The 16,297-nt window shown below is 56.7% G+C and overlaps 7 protein-coding genes across 7 annotated transcripts in view; 3 read left to right on the forward strand and 4 right to left on the reverse strand.

Moving 5' to 3' along the window:
* CHGG_03304 (uncharacterized protein) overlaps positions 1-851 on the forward strand; it is a gene marked incomplete at both ends in the record, with an annotated part of 1,609 nt that extends 758 nt beyond the window's left edge. Inside the window, one exon of the mRNA XM_001229819.1 lies at positions 557-851. Within this exon, the coding sequence (XP_001229820.1) occupies positions 557-851 (295 nt within the window). The remainder of the gene's footprint in view (positions 1-556) is intronic.
* A 319-nt stretch (positions 852-1,170) lies between these two features.
* Positions 1,171-1,542, reverse strand: CHGG_03305 (uncharacterized protein; the record flags this gene model as incomplete). The annotated part of the gene is made up of 1 exon (XM_001229820.1): positions 1,171-1,542. The coding sequence occupies one exon, from the start codon at positions 1,540-1,542 to the stop codon at positions 1,171-1,173; it is 372 nt and encodes a 123-aa protein (XP_001229821.1).
* A 479-nt stretch (positions 1,543-2,021) lies between these two features.
* CHGG_03306 (uncharacterized protein) lies at positions 2,022-3,440 on the forward strand (the record flags this gene model as incomplete). Its single annotated transcript, XM_001229821.1, has 2 exons — positions 2,022-2,742; positions 2,860-3,440. 2 exons carry the CDS (start codon positions 2,022-2,024, stop codon positions 3,438-3,440), a joined length of 1,302 nt encoding a protein of 433 aa, XP_001229822.1.
* Positions 3,441-3,811: 371 nt separating this feature from the next.
* CHGG_03307 (uncharacterized protein) lies at positions 3,812-7,801 on the reverse strand (the record flags this gene model as incomplete). The annotated part of the gene is made up of 7 exons (XM_001229822.1): positions 3,812-3,955; positions 4,113-4,896; positions 4,955-5,343; positions 5,408-5,724; positions 5,780-6,058; positions 6,125-6,588; positions 6,648-7,801. The coding sequence occupies 7 exons, from the start codon at positions 7,799-7,801 to the stop codon at positions 3,812-3,814; spliced, it is 3,531 nt and encodes a 1,176-aa protein (XP_001229823.1).
* Positions 7,802-8,772: 971 nt separating this feature from the next.
* On the reverse strand, positions 8,773-9,436 carry CHGG_03308 (uncharacterized protein; the record flags this gene model as incomplete). Its single annotated transcript, XM_001229823.1, has 2 exons — positions 8,773-8,918; positions 9,277-9,436. The coding sequence occupies 2 exons, from the start codon at positions 9,434-9,436 to the stop codon at positions 8,773-8,775; spliced, it is 306 nt and encodes a 101-aa protein (XP_001229824.1).
* A 2,193-nt stretch (positions 9,437-11,629) lies between these two features.
* Positions 11,630-14,288, forward strand: CHGG_03309 (uncharacterized protein; the record flags this gene model as incomplete). The annotated part of the gene is made up of 2 exons (XM_001229824.1): positions 11,630-11,926; positions 11,988-14,288. 2 exons carry the CDS (start codon positions 11,630-11,632, stop codon positions 14,286-14,288), a joined length of 2,598 nt encoding a protein of 865 aa, XP_001229825.1.
* Positions 14,289-15,819: 1,531 nt separating this feature from the next.
* Positions 15,820-16,297, reverse strand: part of CHGG_03310 (uncharacterized protein) — a gene marked incomplete at both ends in the record, with an annotated part of 1,493 nt that continues 1,015 nt past the window's right edge. Inside the window, 2 exons of the mRNA XM_001229825.1 lie at positions 15,820-15,989; positions 16,072-16,243. Of these exons, the coding sequence (XP_001229826.1) occupies positions 15,820-15,989; positions 16,072-16,243 (342 nt within the window). The remainder of the gene's footprint in view (positions 15,990-16,071; positions 16,244-16,297) is intronic.

Genomic DNA, 16,297 nt, shown 5'->3' on the forward strand with positions numbered 1-16,297 from the left:
TTCGCAGGTGCTTGCGAGGTGGGTGGAGGATCGGGAGGATAATACGACGAGGTTTTTTGTGATGAGGAGGAAAGCGGGGGGAAGGTGGGGAGGGGGGGGGAAGGGGGGGGAAGGAGGGGGATGATGGGGATGGGGACGGGGATGGGGATGTGTATGGCGGTGGCAAGTACAAGTCGCTGGTGTCGTTTACGGTGCCCCATCGGCGGCCGGGGGCGCTGGCCGATGCGTTGGCTTGTTTTGGAGCGCGTGGGTTGAACTTGACGAGCATTAGCAGCGTGCCGAGTTTGGTGGGACCGTTTCAGTATTTGTTCTTTGTGGAGTTTGAGGGGAGCCGGTTTGATGACCCCGAGGGGAGGGTCAGTGGTGTGTTTGAGGATTTGGAGAGGGTTGCTGAGCGGTGGCGGTGGTTGGGAAGTTGGCGGAACCGGAGGGGGAGGAGGTGATGTGTTGGGTTGCTTGTAGTTGGGAAAAGATGGTGATTGTTTGGAAGGTTGGGGTTGTGAAAGGGCTGATAAACAGTTGATTGAACGGCTGTTAATCTGGAGTTGTGGGATAGGAAAACACCATGCTGGCTCGGAATTCGCGAGCATCCTCACGTGGGTTTGTCTATTGATTGTTACGAAAATCGCATGTTATCCGGCATGGAAACACCAAACCTGCAGAGCACCATGCCCTTGAGCCCTCAGGAGGTGAAGCTTGGAGAATGGTTGCCTGTTGCTGGAAGGTACTCGCCCCACACGCTCAGACTGGGTATATGTATTACATCCAGCACGCCCATTTCCAACGAGGACAACCGCCCAGCATTTGGCCAAGTGGTCGAGGCTTCGCGGTGTCCTCCCTCGAGGTCATGAGTAACTCCTGCCCGGAGATAGCCTTTCTAAGCTGGGGCCCCAGGTTAGAAAGGTGTAAACCCTCAACGAGGGTTTCGTAGCCGCCGCCCCTCTGGGGTGGCAGGCGAACTTTTGCTATTTTTCTTTTTTTAACTAGTTATTTTATTATTATTTCCTACACCGATATGCCCTGGGGCGCGCCGGTCCTTCTACTGCTATTTACAAAGGAAACCGTGCCGTATAGGCCGGATAAAAACCTCTGTCTACCACTTTGAGACAACAATCTATGAATCCGTCATACTGCAAAAGAAAGGAGGCCCTTTGCCGGCCTCCGGGCCCTCTAGCCCTCCCCATCCACTGTTTCTAGCTCCAGCCTTCTGGCCAGCCTATACTCCAGTAGCCGGCCAGAGTCCATCAGCCAGCCAAGGACCTTCCTAACAAATCTTCTGCTCCGGGCACCTACTCCCCGTAATACGGTTTGTAGGTCCCGATGTGACCGAATCTCTCTGCCGTCCCACGGCCTTTGTAACGGCGGGTCGGGGCACCAAACCACCAAGTGCTCCACTGTCTCCCTGCCCCTCCCGCACTCGCAATAGGGGGTACGGACCTCCGGGACTTTCACCCTGAACAGGTAGTCCCGGAGGCCTATATCCCCGATACGGGCCTGGGAAAGGAGGGAGCTCTGCGCCTTTGTAAGACCTTCGTGTCTCATCAGAGCTTTGTCGGTAAATAAGAGGGCTGGGGGGTCTTCGTCGGCTATCCTAACTAGTTATTTATTCATCATTTATATGTTTATTGGTATTGTAATGATTGACTCCTGATGTATAAATGAGAAAGGATGCTCGTTGCTAAGTTTTCTTTTCAGAAAAAGTTTTTTTTACTTTTTTTACTTTAGGTAGATAGCCCTCAACTCAGCTAGTACAAAGGTTATAGGAGAGGACTAAGTAAACCAATTGTCGTTATACATTCATTATTTCTTAATCTCCTAAGTGAGAGAACAGAGTCCATATTAGGAAGGCATGCAAATAAACAGAGAGCAACTAGTTAAACCCTAACCCTATTTAATTCAGTCTCAACCATCGACAAGAACCGATGGCTACCTATCTTTCCCAACTCACTCTCGACAACCACACACATAACTCCGCCCACATTTACACAATTTATCTACATTGTGGTGAATACCAACAACAAATGCGACTCTTGATTGCCTCTCTCCCCCTTCGGCGGCATAGGCCACACCTCACCAAGCTCACCCACTTCCCTCTCGCATGCATCAAAACCAACCCCATCCAACCCATCCACCATACCGCCTCTTACTCCTCCTCCTCCTCACCCATACCCTTCAGCCCCCAAACCTACCTCCACACCGCCCGCCAGAAATTCGCCTCCCAACCCCCCACCCTCATCCACGACACCCTCTCCCCCACACCCTCCCACCTCCTGACCCTCTCCCTAGCAGACCACGTCCCGGCGCTCTTCCCGCCAGGAACAAGCACAGCAACGAGCACAGGGCCCCGTGAACAAGAGCGGCCCGCCACCCTCCCGCAGGGCCACCACCTCGTTTACTTCCCGCTGCAGCTTCCGCCGTCGCAGCTGATGCCCGACGGCACCGACCCGGCCCACAGGCCCGGCGCGCCCATCGTGCTCCGCATGTGGGCCGGTGGGGAGGTGGTGTTCTGTGAAGGCTGGGACCTCCATCTGTGTCTGTATGGTCGGGCTGCGCTGTGCGTGGAGGAGGTGGATGGGCCCGTCTTGAAGGGGGTGGAGGGGGATGAGAAGGTTTTTGTGGAGGTGAGGAGGGGGTATGGGTTGGGTGGGGTGGGGAGGGAGGTGGTGGTGGAGGAGGTGAGGAGGTTGGTTTTTATGAGGGAGAGGGTTGGGGGGGTGGTGGAGGGGGGGAGGGTTGTTAGAGGTTTGTTGGTCTTTTTCTTTTTTTTTTTTTTTTTTTATATATTTCTTTCTTTCTCATTCATGCTGGCGGTCTGTCTGGGTAGGTGACCGGGAATGATCTCGCTGACTGGCAAAATAGCCTATGCGACCCCCGAGTTTACCTTCTCTCTCCGCCCTGACGCAACGCTGCTCTTCCACTTTAGCGCGCTCACCTACAACGCCCACTCCATCCATATCGACCCGGACTATGCCCGTAACCAGGAGGGCTACAAGGGCCTGCTTGTTCACGGGCCCCTGACTCTGGTGCTCATGCTCTCGGCGCTGCGGGCGTGTTTGGCGAAGCTGTCCGGGCAGCCCTCGACGGGTGCCCTGCCAGAGGGGCAGTCCATGCCCTACGTCAAGTCGCTCAGCTACCGCAACCTCGCACCGCTGTATGTGAACGAAGATATGAAAGTGTGCCTACGCAGAATAAATACGGAAGAAATCGGCCAGCTCAGGTGGGACGTGTGGATTGAGGGTCCCGAGGGCGGGATTGCCGTCAAGGGGAGCGCCATCACGACACCGGCTAGTGGCACCCCCGAAGCCTGGACATTGATCAATTCGGACTGTGAAGAAGCCGGGGAAAGGATGGGCGGATGTGTTAGATTACGGAAAACAGAGTCTTTTAATGGCTGGCGTGGGCCGGAGAGTGAATTCTGTATTAGAGATACCCAACTTTAGTCTCAACAAACACTGTGTGTATAGCTACACCCTTCTTGTTGCCTTACTTGAGCCCAGGGAAGGCGTTCGCTGTTTCCTTCGTTATTATGGCGACAGCATACTGCTTGTTGATAAGCGCAGCAGCCCGTGAATCATGGACTGTCCCTATTTACTCCCTCCCTTAGTCGCGCTTCTCATCAATAGGAGACCCCAGTAACTTAATTTCACTTGGATTCTTTTATCTATGGGTATCTCGACACTGACTGCATCCCCTAGCAAACGCCAATCCCTTCCCGTCCCAGCCCTTTTATACTGATACATATTATTACAAGACAACACGTCCTGTTGACAAATATACCGAATCACCGCGGTGAGGTGCACGCCATGGCATGCTAAACCTCAAACCCCGCCTTCCGGAAATCGTCCACCATCTTGCGGAACAGGTCATCCCCTTCCACTTCTTCCTGGTCTGCCTCCCCGACCACCACGCGCACTTGCGCCTGGTCCCGTCCCTGGCCCTCCGCAGGCGTCTCGATCTCCGACACGGGATCCAGCGTCTCGGTCGGGCTCTCCAAGCTACCGGCCATTCCGCCGCCATAACCGCCGTAGCCATAGTTGCCGGCACTGCCACTGTTGCCACCGCCAAGCTGATATCTATACGATCCCGCCCTCCCCCGCCATCGAGATGCGCACCGTGGGCTTGGGCACGCCGCTGCTGTTGCCGCTGCTGCTGCCCGGTTCCGAGTCGGTGCTCGGCCACCTGCTAGGCGCGCCGCTTCCTCCCGTCCCAATACCCAAACCTACGCCGGTATCAGCAACCACGTCAAAACCCGACCACTCCTCCTCCCCGGGGAACACACCGCCACCACCACCACCCAACCCCGCACTGCTACTCCGCCGATGCCGATGCCTATACCCCTGCTGCGCACCACCAGCGGCCATATTCCCATCCACCACAACCCCCAACTTCCTCCGATTCTCCCTCAAACACCCCTCCAACCTCTCCCACAACCCATCCAGCACCCCCCTCAACAACACCTCCTCCCCCTTCAACAAATCCCTCACCGCCACCGCCGCCCCCGCACTCGCCGCGGCCGCCGCACTCACCGTCCCCAGCGCCGACACCGCCGCCGACGACGGCGTGCGCTGCAAGCCCCTCAACACCGTGCGCCACACGGCGGCGCGCTCGTCGGCCGGGCAGGGGAACTCGGTGATGGCGCTGGTGGGCGCCGCCAGGGAATCGACCAGGAAGCGCAGGCTGGTCAGGTTGAGCCCGTTGCCACGGCAGTCGAGCGCGCGCAGGGTGGAGTTGAGGGCGAGGGCGCGGCCGAGGACGCCGGCGTCCGAGTGCAGGTTCTGGTTGCGGATGCGGAGGTGGGTGAGGGTGGTGTTGGTGGCGAGCCCGGAGAGGGCGCGGCCCGCGCCGGGGGGCAGTTGACCGTCGTCGAGCTTTCCTGAGAAGCCGGAGAGGTCGAGGCTGAGGAGGGAGGTGTTGTTGGAGAGGAGGTTGTGGAGTGTCATGATGAGCGCGTCACTGCAGGGGCCGGGGGAGTCTGGGGAGGGGGCGGTGCCCAGCCAGGCTGAGGAGGGTGAGGTGTCGGGTGGTGGTGAGCGCTTCGAGGAGCGTGAGGTAGTTAGCCTCGTGCTTGAACTCGATCATCTCGAGGTAGAGGCCGGCGGGGCCTTGGTTGGAGGTGATGGCGGCGGCGAGGTCTTCGATGCCGTCTTCGATGGGGTTTCCGCTGAGGCAGAGGTGCATGCCGCGGTTCTCGCCGATGGCGTGGAAGAGGCGGGCTGCTTGCGTGCCCGTGATGCGGCAGTGGTTGAGGACGAGCTTGTGGAAGCGCAGGGGCTGGCCCTGGTCGGCCCGCCAGTTTCGGTACTGCAAGAATCGCTCGAGGTCGTGGGAGGTGGCGTCGTCGAGCTGGGAGGTGGTTAGTTGTGGGAAATAACTTCACGGCTGGGGGACAACACAAGTCCTGACTGACCTTATAACCCGAGACGTCAAGCTCCTCGAGCCTCTCCATCGACTCGAGGGCGGTGAAGGGGAGCAGCGAGCCCTCGATAAAGCTTTCGGCCTGGATACTGCCGCTCAGGTTCAACTCCCGGATCTCGGTGAGGTATCGAAACAAGCCGGGCAGAATGTGCGCTGGAAGCCGGCCAGGATTTCCAGATATGGACAGTGTCTGCAGGAGCCCCGGGCAGTCGGAGAGCGGGTCAACAATCACCTCTCGCAAGCTGGCGTCGTCGAGGCCGCAATAGGACACGTCGAGGGCTTGGATTGTCCCGCACTTCATCGTCTCGGCTGTGGGAGGTTAGACATGCAGCTGAAGTCCAGGGGAGGAGTTGGGGTTGCTTACCAAGGTCCTCAACATCGGACGGAGGCAAGGTATTCCCGCTGACGATCAGGCGGTTGCACTTGGTGATACCCGACCTCAGCAAGCTCAAAATGGGGGCGAGAAACTGGAGACTTTGGGGCTGGTTGTTGTATTGCGCCATTCGTGAAGAGAGGGACCGGCTGCAGTTCCCAAAGTCGATCTGCCGAATCTTCTCGGAACAGAAGGCGAGGGCGTGGAACTCTTGGTGCAGCACGGGGCTGACCCTCAGCGTCTCGATCTCGTCAGGGCCAAGGGCCACGCCTGCGAAGAGTCAGCACGCACAGCACACACACGGCGAGCTTTATGAAAATGACACCAATAACTTACAAGTACGGCTCAGGTACGCAACATTCACCTTCCTAAGGGTGTTGTCCTGAAGGCCATGCAGCACCGACAAGTCGACGTCCCGGAAGGACAACGACGTAAAATAGTCGTTGTACCGCAGCGCGCGGAGGACAGCGAGAAGCTGCAGGGAGGAGTATGGCCCGCGCTTCCCGGGCAGCAGCCGGAACTCGGGGGCGAACCGGGTCTTCCAGTTGATCTCCCAATCGACATCCTGGCAGTGGTACGCCGCAAGGTACCCGTCGAGGGTCCGCTTGAAGCTTCCAAAATCTTCCTTGGGCACGAGGTACTGCGGCTCTTTCAAACCCGAGACGTGGAAGATCTCCATGCTCTGCCATAGCTGCGGCCAGGCAGGCTTGAGAAAACGATCTGAGGTGCCGAAGACGCGGATGATGTGTCGGTAGTAGCGGCTGGCTAGCTCGAGGGCGACGGGGCTCTTGAACGGTTCGCTGGGGTATTGTTAGCTCTGCCAAAGATGATGCGGTTTGTACTCTCCAAGATATCTTACCGGAAGGTGATGTTGAACCGCTCTTCGTGCATAACCCACTCCCCTTTGAAGCTCTCCAGCGTCACCAGGCCGTAGGACTTGTGCCGACAAACTGCGTCCCCGCCCTTCCCTTTCTGGACCTCGACGAGATGGCAGAGGTAGGTGCCGACAACGAGGTAGAACGCGGGGCCTTCCTGAGACTTTTTCGTTGCATCCTCGAGCTTGGGCATGTACCCCCTCCTCGTAGCACCACGCGGCACGACAGGAATGATTTCGGGTTTCCAGTGGTGGAACCGAGGCTCTTCGACCTCGTGGATCTTTTTGATCACCGCCTTGACGTCCTGGGAATGGCGAGCAGCTCCATCCTCATCTTGTTGTTGGCCGGCCCGCATGGAACGGGTGATATGGTGCAACTGCTCGTTCCGCTGGGTGGGATCCGTGAAGAAGAAATCCGACCGACAAAACGAGTGGCCAGCTAGCGGGCTCCTCCACCACACTTCGATGCCGAACGATGGTCGCGTGCTCTCGGCTGCAAACACCGACACGATTGCGTCCGTTGGGATGACCAGCAGCGGCTCGGGGCCTGAGCCACTGCTTTCGGGCTTGCTCCCTTCCGCCGCCAACCCCGGGATGAGCGCCACGGCATCAGCGCGACTCTTGGTCTTAAGCAGGTAGTTGGTCGTGACGACGAGGTAGGGTGTCTTTGTTTTTGTTTTTAGAAGGAGGGTATCGGACTCGAGGGCGGCGAATCCCTCGACATGCTGGGCACTCCAGTCGACCGACGAAGAAGCCGAGCTCGCGTTGACTAGGCTGAGACTATCGGCGGTTGACAGCGATAAGCGGCTATGATCGTCGGAAACGGTCGAGCCCCGGCGACTGGGGCCATCGGTATGTGACGAAGAAGAAATGGGTCTCGACTTGGAAAGCCTCCGGGCGTGGGTGCGAAAACTATGGCCTGCGTCGGGCGTTCCACCCTTCTCCTTGGAGCTGAACGAGCGCCATGCCCGGCCTTTGATGGAACTGATGGAGAAGGATCGATGGCCGCTGTCGAAGCTCGCTGGGGAATTCGGGTCCGGGGTCGAAGGACTAGCATTGGAATCGAAGCTATCGGATTTGGAGATGGTTACGCCTCCCGGGGTGGGTCTTTTCTTGACCAGTAGGTCCGGGACAGCCATTGCCTTTGACATCATACCATGTGCGGCCGATTCACAATGATGTGCGTTTGAGGTTCAAGCGAGTTCGGGGGGTTCTGGGGTTCGAGAAGGCACAAAAGCCAGAAAAGGCGGAAAAGCGGATCTAATCGAGAGACACCGCTCTGCAGACGGGGGTCTTCGTCACACGAGGGGCAACCGGTTGTCTATCTCGGCGTGTGTTGGTGACTGTTGACGACTGCAATGTACGAGGCCACGAATTGGCTGCTGAGATGTTTTGCAGCTAGTCTAAAGTAGGCCGGAGCTCACGCACACACAACACAGTATGGTATGTGTATGTGCATGCCACTCGCTCGCTGCCGCTTCTCCCCAATCCCAATGTAGATGTCGATGTCGAGTTGACGGTCGTGTGTGTGGGGGGGGGGGGGTCCAACCATCAACACGAGAAGATGTGACCACACAACAAACAGCCGAGGTATCTGGCGTCACTCCTCAGTGAACATGAGAAACATCAACAAAGCAAGGGGCCACAATGTGAATATGTGTGTGTCCCTGATCAAACGGAGCCTAGACAGCTAGGGCAAGACAATTGATCCCACTCCACGCAGCAGGAAAAAAGGGAGAAGCGAGGACAGCTTGACTCAGTGTGCATTGTTTTCTTCAAATGAAGGAACTTGCGCCAGCCAGCGACGGATACTTCTTCGTATTACCAGCCGCATGGGTGGGCAGGCGGGAGATGGGGTAGACCAGGAGCGGGGACCATCCTGCCATCTCGCTCGCCAGCTTCGTGCTTGTCGATCCAGGGCTGGAATCAGGGCGGAGACAATGCTCTGTCTGTTGATGCAGGATGATGTCTTCCTTTCCGGTTCTGGGAGAATTATTGCCCAATGAACGACTTGTTGAGAACCCTTGCAAACAGGGGCCCAGGCCCGAGCAGCCTCGAACAGTCTGTGCCAGTATCCCTGTCTGTGATCCCAGTCTGCCAATCGGTCCCGTCAGAAGGTTCTCCGGTGGGGAAGCAGTGGGAAGCCAAGCTGTTCTCTGCGCGGGTGCAAGAACCGGATGAGGCTTCCACCGGCTTCGTCGATCAGCAACACCGCCGGAAACGTGTTGACTGCATCTTCGTTCCCTGTTGATATCCCTGTGTCATTTGGATGAGTTCTAGCCATCCACGTGCTGCCCCACGACAACAATTGCAAGACGTGTTTCCATCTTTTTTAGCCAACCAGCGTACTGCCTCTTTTGAACTTATTGAGCTTTGAAAATTATTCAACATTTCAATTCGAAGATAAGAGGATGGACGAATGATTGGGGGAAGCGTTTGACAGCACGTGTCTGCCATTTCATCTGTCATTGCACCCGACATGCCGCGCAGAAAAGACAAAAGCAGAACTTCTCAGCCGGACTGGGGGGTGCAATCGAGATCAAAGCTGAATGAAGGTGGAGAAGAAATCGTGGCAGTGGAAGTTCTGCCAAGCAATCACCCAGCGGGGTCTGACCCGAGATGTGGCGTAAGCTTTCAATGCTGTGGCAAGTGTGGCTAAATTGTGGCATATATTTTGTGCCCATTTCGGTTATGATAGGCCCCAACTTATTGATGCACCAGTTGACAGGCAGTGAGTTCCAGGCTGACTTGGAACTCAGGTTCTCCTCGGGCATGGTGCAGCACGAGAGCAAAGCTACTGGTCAAAGTTCCTTAAGAACAGATATCGAAGAGATGATACGTCATCTCCGCCTGGGTCTCCTTTTTCATATTGGGGTGACATGTTGAGATAGACTCCTCGGCTGCTTTTCCCCAACTCGACAGCTCGCAACCCGACAACGGCTGGCAGGACCTGCTTGTTTCAGGTTGCAGCCGCCGGCCGTCCGTCCCAAAGGGGCATTAATCAACCCTATTCGTATCTTTGCCTCGCTCGTCACAAAATCGGTTTTCCAATCCTAAAGAGAGGAAAAGGGGCATTCGAGCCGGGAGACCAGTCAGGGGTGGCTTGACAGCCGCGCGGTTTTTTGACAAGCCTGGTCCTCGCCGCCGAGGCTTGTGGCCCAGCATCTCGGCTTGCTCGAGTGGGCCGAAAATACGGTCAGCATCGCATAAGGAGGAGCCCATCGAGACAGGGAAACAGACAAAGCCAGTCTGCCTAGTTGGTTTGATGTGGTGGTTGATAGTTGACAAGTTGACAGCCAAGCCAGTTGTTGAGCTTCATTGCCGACACCTCGGACGACCAACCCGGTTATCATTCCCGACCATGCACAACACCCAAGCTTGACGGCGCAGCTCGTTGGATCAATCAGCCATTCTCGGCCACGGCCCTCGGGAGACGGAGACGGGAAGTCGGAACCGTTGATGGGCGCACCCACAGGCCGCTTCAATGTGTTTAGTCAATGACTTCATTTGCCGCTGGTCAATGCATGCTTGGTGGTGACGAATTGTTAGTGACGCACCGGAAATCTGGCGCTCCCACTAACAAGCCGATCTTGACCACTCCCTGTCATTCGTCGCTGATGAAACAGCTCCCGTTTCATCACCAAAATCTGGCCCGCTTTTGCTCAACCCGACTCTGCTTTGTCCCGCGTGGTGATACCTGACCCCGCGACCATTGGCTCCCACGCTTTTTGTTTTCATCCTCCGAGATGGTTTGTCCCACTGACTGTCAACAAGGTCCCGGGTGCTCCGGGCTGCTGGCTCATCGGCCCCACGGGCCAGAGGCACAGCTGAATTGCCAAGGACGTCGGCATCCACCGACTTTTGTCAACACCAGTCTCGGGCTTGGAGAGTCGCCGACCTCCAACCCAAGAGGGCCCGACGAACGAAATCCCCTCGACCGGTGAGACACGCAGGAGGCACAGTACCGGCAGCAAAGCCAGATCCTTTTTTGTGTCGTCGGTATGCCAGAAGTGATGGATTTAGCGCCGAGTGGCCAAACGTGACAAAGCGGTTTCGCTGAGATGCGACACATCATCCTCGCTGCCGCTGACGATGAGGAGACAAAGCTCTCTCATAACCAACAAATGCTCCTGTGATTTATTTTGAGACGAGCTAGATTTCCGATCTGTAATCCTGGGCATCCACGGTACCTGCCAGCGAGCAAGCGCCTGCGTTGGCCCGTGCTTGGTTTCATCTCAGGGGAGGAGCCTCAAGCGATTGGCGAACCTGTCCAATCCGAATCCACCCGCTCTGTATGCCCCTCACTTCTGTCTCCCCCCCAAAGAAGACTGCTGCGCCAGAGCCAACCCCCCATCAGCCTGAATTAGCGCTGCCCTCGCATCCCCTGGGGGCCGACCCACTCAGGTCATCCTCAGTTGAATCCCTCATGAGAGCGTGTCAGTGACCGACGACGCCGCTTGCTGGGCTGTTCCCTCTACAACTTCACTTCTTTCGCCCCCATCTCACCCTCTCACCTCGGTAACCTGGAAGCCAGCAGGCAGCACTCGCTGTGTTGCACAACACGGCGTGTTGAACACAACTCCGGTATCCGTCCGTATTCTGGCTTTGTCTGACCGAACGGTGGAATTTGCTGCAGCCGCTTCTGCATCGCACGGAAATCCGGGGAAAAATTCCACAAACGCAACAAGAGCCTTGGGCGACCTTGTTTGCAGACCTGACCCTGCTTTGGCCCGTCGTTCTTCGCCACGCGGTGCTCGCCTCCGCATCCTTCCGTCACCTATATCTATTCCAGCCCTGCAGCGAGACACACCGACCTGTATGCAGTAGTCCAGCATAGATAGCGAGGTGCCATGGCAATGTTGGCCTCCAAAACGTACCCGACCGCGCTCGGGTCGCAACCTTCTGGCATCGTCGCGACCGGGTCCCAATCGGCATACGCACCCCCGAGACGAGCACCTGCGGCCCCGATGGCCTCGCAGAATTATGCCAGCCCGACCGAATCCGAGTTCGACGAGGCAGACGGCCCCGATTCCGTCAAGAACTGGGATGAAGATCGAGTATGCGAATATCTACGGAGCGTCAAGTGCGGCGAGTACGAGAAGGTATTTCGCAGGAATCACATCAATGGCGAGAACCTCTTGGAAATAGACAAGGAAGTTCTCAAGGAGATGGGCGTCGACAAGGTTGGAGACCGAGTGCGCCTCTTCTTAGGCATCAAGAAGCTGCGGACAAAAACCTACGCCAACCAAAAGAGACGCAACAGGGTAAGCCATCTATCTCAAAGAGCCGTGCTTGGGCGTGAGAACTGATATTGTGCCACCTTAGGAATCCTTTGCTGGGCTTGATATGCACTATGTGCCATCCTCACCTCGGCCTTCGGGTGGCCGCGCGGTGCCTCCGACACCTTCCAACAAGCGATACTCGCGGCAATACGATCTCCCAACCGCTGTTCCCGACCTCTCCAAGCCATCGTCGAGACCAAGTTCCCCTCTTCCGAGCGCTGATTTCAGGGCCCGCCAACAACGATACCCGCAACCTCAAACCTTCGCCGGCCAGCCAACACCCGCATCCGCGAGGTTTCCCATGTCCCCGCCCGATCAGCCCCACTCCGGCCGCTTTCATCAAAGAAACCAGTCCAGTATGGATGGTTCACTGATGGCTGCGTTGCCTCCGGGCCAAGATGTTATCCGCGTGATTTCGACGGGCGGCGGAACCAAGGTTGTCAAAATTGCCGGCTGCAACACATGTGAGGAGGTCATGCGCGTTACCCTACGGAAGTTCGCACTGCGGGAAGACCATGAGAGAAACTACTGCTTCTGGGTTCTCAACGGCGTGGAAGCGGACCCCAACCAATGCCGTCGGCTCGGCGACACAGAGCTGTGGAGAGTCATCAAAGACCACACGCGGCCGGAGCGGAACCGCCTAATCCTGAGGCGGGTGCCTGCCGGGGAACCTGGGCAGCAAGAACTCGAGAGAGCTGCTGCCATCGCTATGGAAGAAGCCCAGCAGAATCACAACCGCGTCATTGAAGGCATGGAGAAGCGCAGTCAGATGAAGGCGCAGAAGCTCCTGGGCGAGTCCTGGGAGACCATACAGCAGCCCCCTCTTTCACCTGTTTCATACCAAGACCGAGAAAGAAACGTGTCAAACACGGCAAGGGACCTGGAGCGACCGGCAGTCATTGAGACAGCCCAGGCCGTACCGCGTCGCAAAGGCATGCTGCGCCAGTTTGGCGGGCTCAGGCCGCCGAGCGAGCTTATTGCCTCGGACTTGACCAGCTATTTCCCGGATCACTCTCGAGAGGCCATTGACAGGACAGCCCGCATGTCCATGAGGCGGTCGCAGCGCCTCAGCAGGGTGAATCACCGTCTAAGCGTGGCGAGCACCATGAGCTTCGCCTCCACCATCCAGGATGCGCCGCCGATCCCGACTATTGCCGATAGCTGGCTGACGGCTTCCAACCAAATCGCCAAGGTCCGCGCCCGGGACCCGCGCTTCCAGGGTTACCGAGACTCGGTCGCCTCCTCCGTGCTCGACACCTTGCAAGAGGAGTCGTCGCCTATCGAGCCGAATCGGAAGTCCTACGTCTCCTTCGCCGACAGCGGCTCGGATACGGCCGCCCTGAGCATCACCGATCCCGATGGCAACGTTCGACACAGCTACTTCGACGAGGGTACCATCGGCTCTGGTGGTTCCGGGTCGCTAGAGAATGTCAACCAGGCCCTGACGGAAGACGGAGAGGACGCCGACGAAGAGCTTCAGAGCTTCTTGGCCGGCGAGTCTTGGGACGACAGCAAGTGGATGAAGGGCTCCCTGATCGGTCAAGGTTCTTTCGGCAGCGTCTACCTTGCCCTCCACGCCGTCACCGGCGAGCTCCTCGCTGTCAAGCAGGTCGAGACACCGTCGCCAGGCGCTAACAGCCAGAGCGACTCGCGGAAGAAGAGCATGATCGACGCGTTGAAGCGCGAAATCAGCCTCCTCCGAGATCTCCGCCACCCCAACATCGTGCAGTACCTCGGCTGCGGCTCATCGGTCGAATACCTCAACATTTTCCTCGAGTATGTTGCCGGTGGTTCAGTACAGACCATGCTCAACTCGTACGGTGCCCTCCCGGAGCCCCTCATCCGCAGCTTCGTCCGCCAAATTCTCAATGGCCTCTCATACCTCCACAACCGCGACATTATACACCGCGACATCAAAGGTGCCAACATTCTTGTCGACAACAAGGGCACCATCAAGATTTCCGATTTCGGCATCTCCAAGAAGCTCGAGGCGACCAACATCCTCAACGGCGCTAACAACAACAAGCACCGCCCCTCGCTGCAGGGCTCCGTCTTCTGGATGGCGCCCGAGGTGGTCAAGCAGACGTCGTACACCCGCAAGGCGGACATCTGGTCCCTAGGCTGCCTAGTCGTCGAGATGATGACGGGTCAACACCCGTTCCCGGACTGCACGCAGCTGCAGGCCATCTTCAAGATCGGTGGCGCCAAAGCCACGCCGACCATCCCGGACAACGCGAGCAAGGAGGCCCGGCAGTTCCTCGCCCAGACGTTCGAGATTGATCACAACAAGCGGCCGAGCGCGGATGACCTCATGCTGAGCCCCTTTTTGACGCCGCCGGCGTAATCAATTTACCCACTAAGGGCTCGCTTATTGTTCTCTATTCGATTGTCTTCATTTATAGCGGACGTTTGCTTTTTATTTACCACATTCACCCAACCAGAATCGGGTTTTTATCTTTGGTCTGGGATGACCTTGTTTTGATGTATACCAAGGTGGATTTACGGGGATAATTTTGATGAATGTCACGAAATACTTGGGGGGCGGGAGGAGGTGGGCGATGAGGAATGATCGGGAAATTGATGGTCGGGGGGGTGTAGAGTCTGGCGACGGCAGGCAGTACACACATGGGCTATATGGTATCTTATTTACCTATCCACATACAGGCACGGCGATCAAAAGAACGTTTTGCAATTCTGTTTTAGTTGTTGGCATGTTGTGATGGTCTTTGTGTTTGTTTTGCGGTTGTTTGTTATCACTGAACCTCGGACAGAGGGCTATTTCTTACCCCGTCTGTTTGGTGTATAGACTTCCCTTATCTCCGATCCCAGTATTTATTACCCACCCAACCCGTGGTTCGTGACACATGTTCTGCCATGTGCCGATATCTCACACCCCGGCGCAGGAGGTCGGGAAGGATTGCGGCACGATGCTCCTTGCTTGACACGTGTGACTCGTCTCCATACCCAGTACACGAGTAATATCTGACATTCTTGTTCCCTCTGCTGGTATCATTCGGATATTAAGGATTTTCTCATCAAAAGTCTCGCAAAGAGGGGGCAAATGGAACGGTGTACCGCTGCCGAAGGGCCCGGAGAGGGGTTGCGTACATACGGTACGGCGACGTCGCTTATCCTCTTTCCCTATTTCCCCCGTCTCCGCAGTATAGTTGTAGTCCCGCATCCACGCGGAGGTACCGCCCGACCCCGCGCAGCCAGCATAAGTGATATCGTGATCGACATCCAGTGCAGTCGGGGAGGAGGGGGTTTGGCGTGGCCGGACAGACCGGTCAAGATTGGGTTGGGATTATCCGGGTCGGTGGTAGATTGGGGTGTTGCTATATATAGGTCGGTTTTGGAAAGGATATGGGAGATGGTGGTATCGGGATGGGTCCGCGCAGTCTTGGGGGAGGGTGGTATTTTGTCGGGTGCTACCCCCTGAACTCTTGACGGCTGGGGCGGGAGTGTGGGCGGGTGGGCTATCTCCGAGCGGGAAATCGAGTTGAGTGTCGAATTGGTGGGAGGAAGGTGGCTGGTTTAAAGTTTAGAGCTGAGACGCAGATTCATGTTGTCTGTCGTCAGTGGCTTGGTGTTAGCTCTGGGAAGGACGTTGAGCTTGACTAGATAAGAGTCTGGTACCTCCTCGCAACCACAACCTCAGCATCACATGACAATGTGTAGCCAGCAGGTGGAGTAAAACAGCAATACAAAAAGGGTAAAACTTTGTGATTCAAAGGTTAAAAACCAATAGAACAGTATTATTACAGCCTTTGCCGCGTGGTTTAGGGATCTACCAAGATTTGTGATACCATTCTCCATCCCTCCCCATCCAGTCTGTTACCAGCCCAATGATTCATCCGCCTTCCTAGATTAAACTCTTACGACGACGAGCTGCTCTTGTGCAGCTTCGCCTTGATCTTGTCCTTCAGACCAAGCTTTTCCTTGCCACCGTTCTCGCCATGGCCATGACTGCCATGACTCCCACTGCTAGTATCAGTTCCACGGTGCGTCGTAGCAGGCGGATGCACGCCCTTCTCCTCTAACAGACCTACACGCACACCTCGTTAGCATTACCCTTCCCCCAAACAAAACAAGGCCGCAAAGAAAATCAGTGCTCGGAGTCCACTCACGATCAGCCTCCCTCCCCGCCCCCGGCCGCGACGCATCAAAATCCCCCCCATCCGCCGCGAGCCCACTCGACTTGACATACTCCTCCCCCATCCCCATGCCGTTGTCCGTGGCGGCGATCCCAAGGACAACTGAGAGTTCGGCGGTCGGCTGATACTGGAGAGTGGCACAGTCCTGGTGACGTTGTTTTGCAGTTGCTAAGCTGGCTGTAGCTTGATTTATTTAATT

This window comes from Chaetomium globosum, genomic scaffold (assembly GCF_000143365.1).
Source record: "Chaetomium globosum CBS 148.51 scaffold_2 genomic scaffold, whole genome shotgun sequence".
Lineage (NCBI taxonomy): Eukaryota > Fungi > Ascomycota > Sordariomycetes > Sordariales > Chaetomiaceae > Chaetomium > Chaetomium globosum.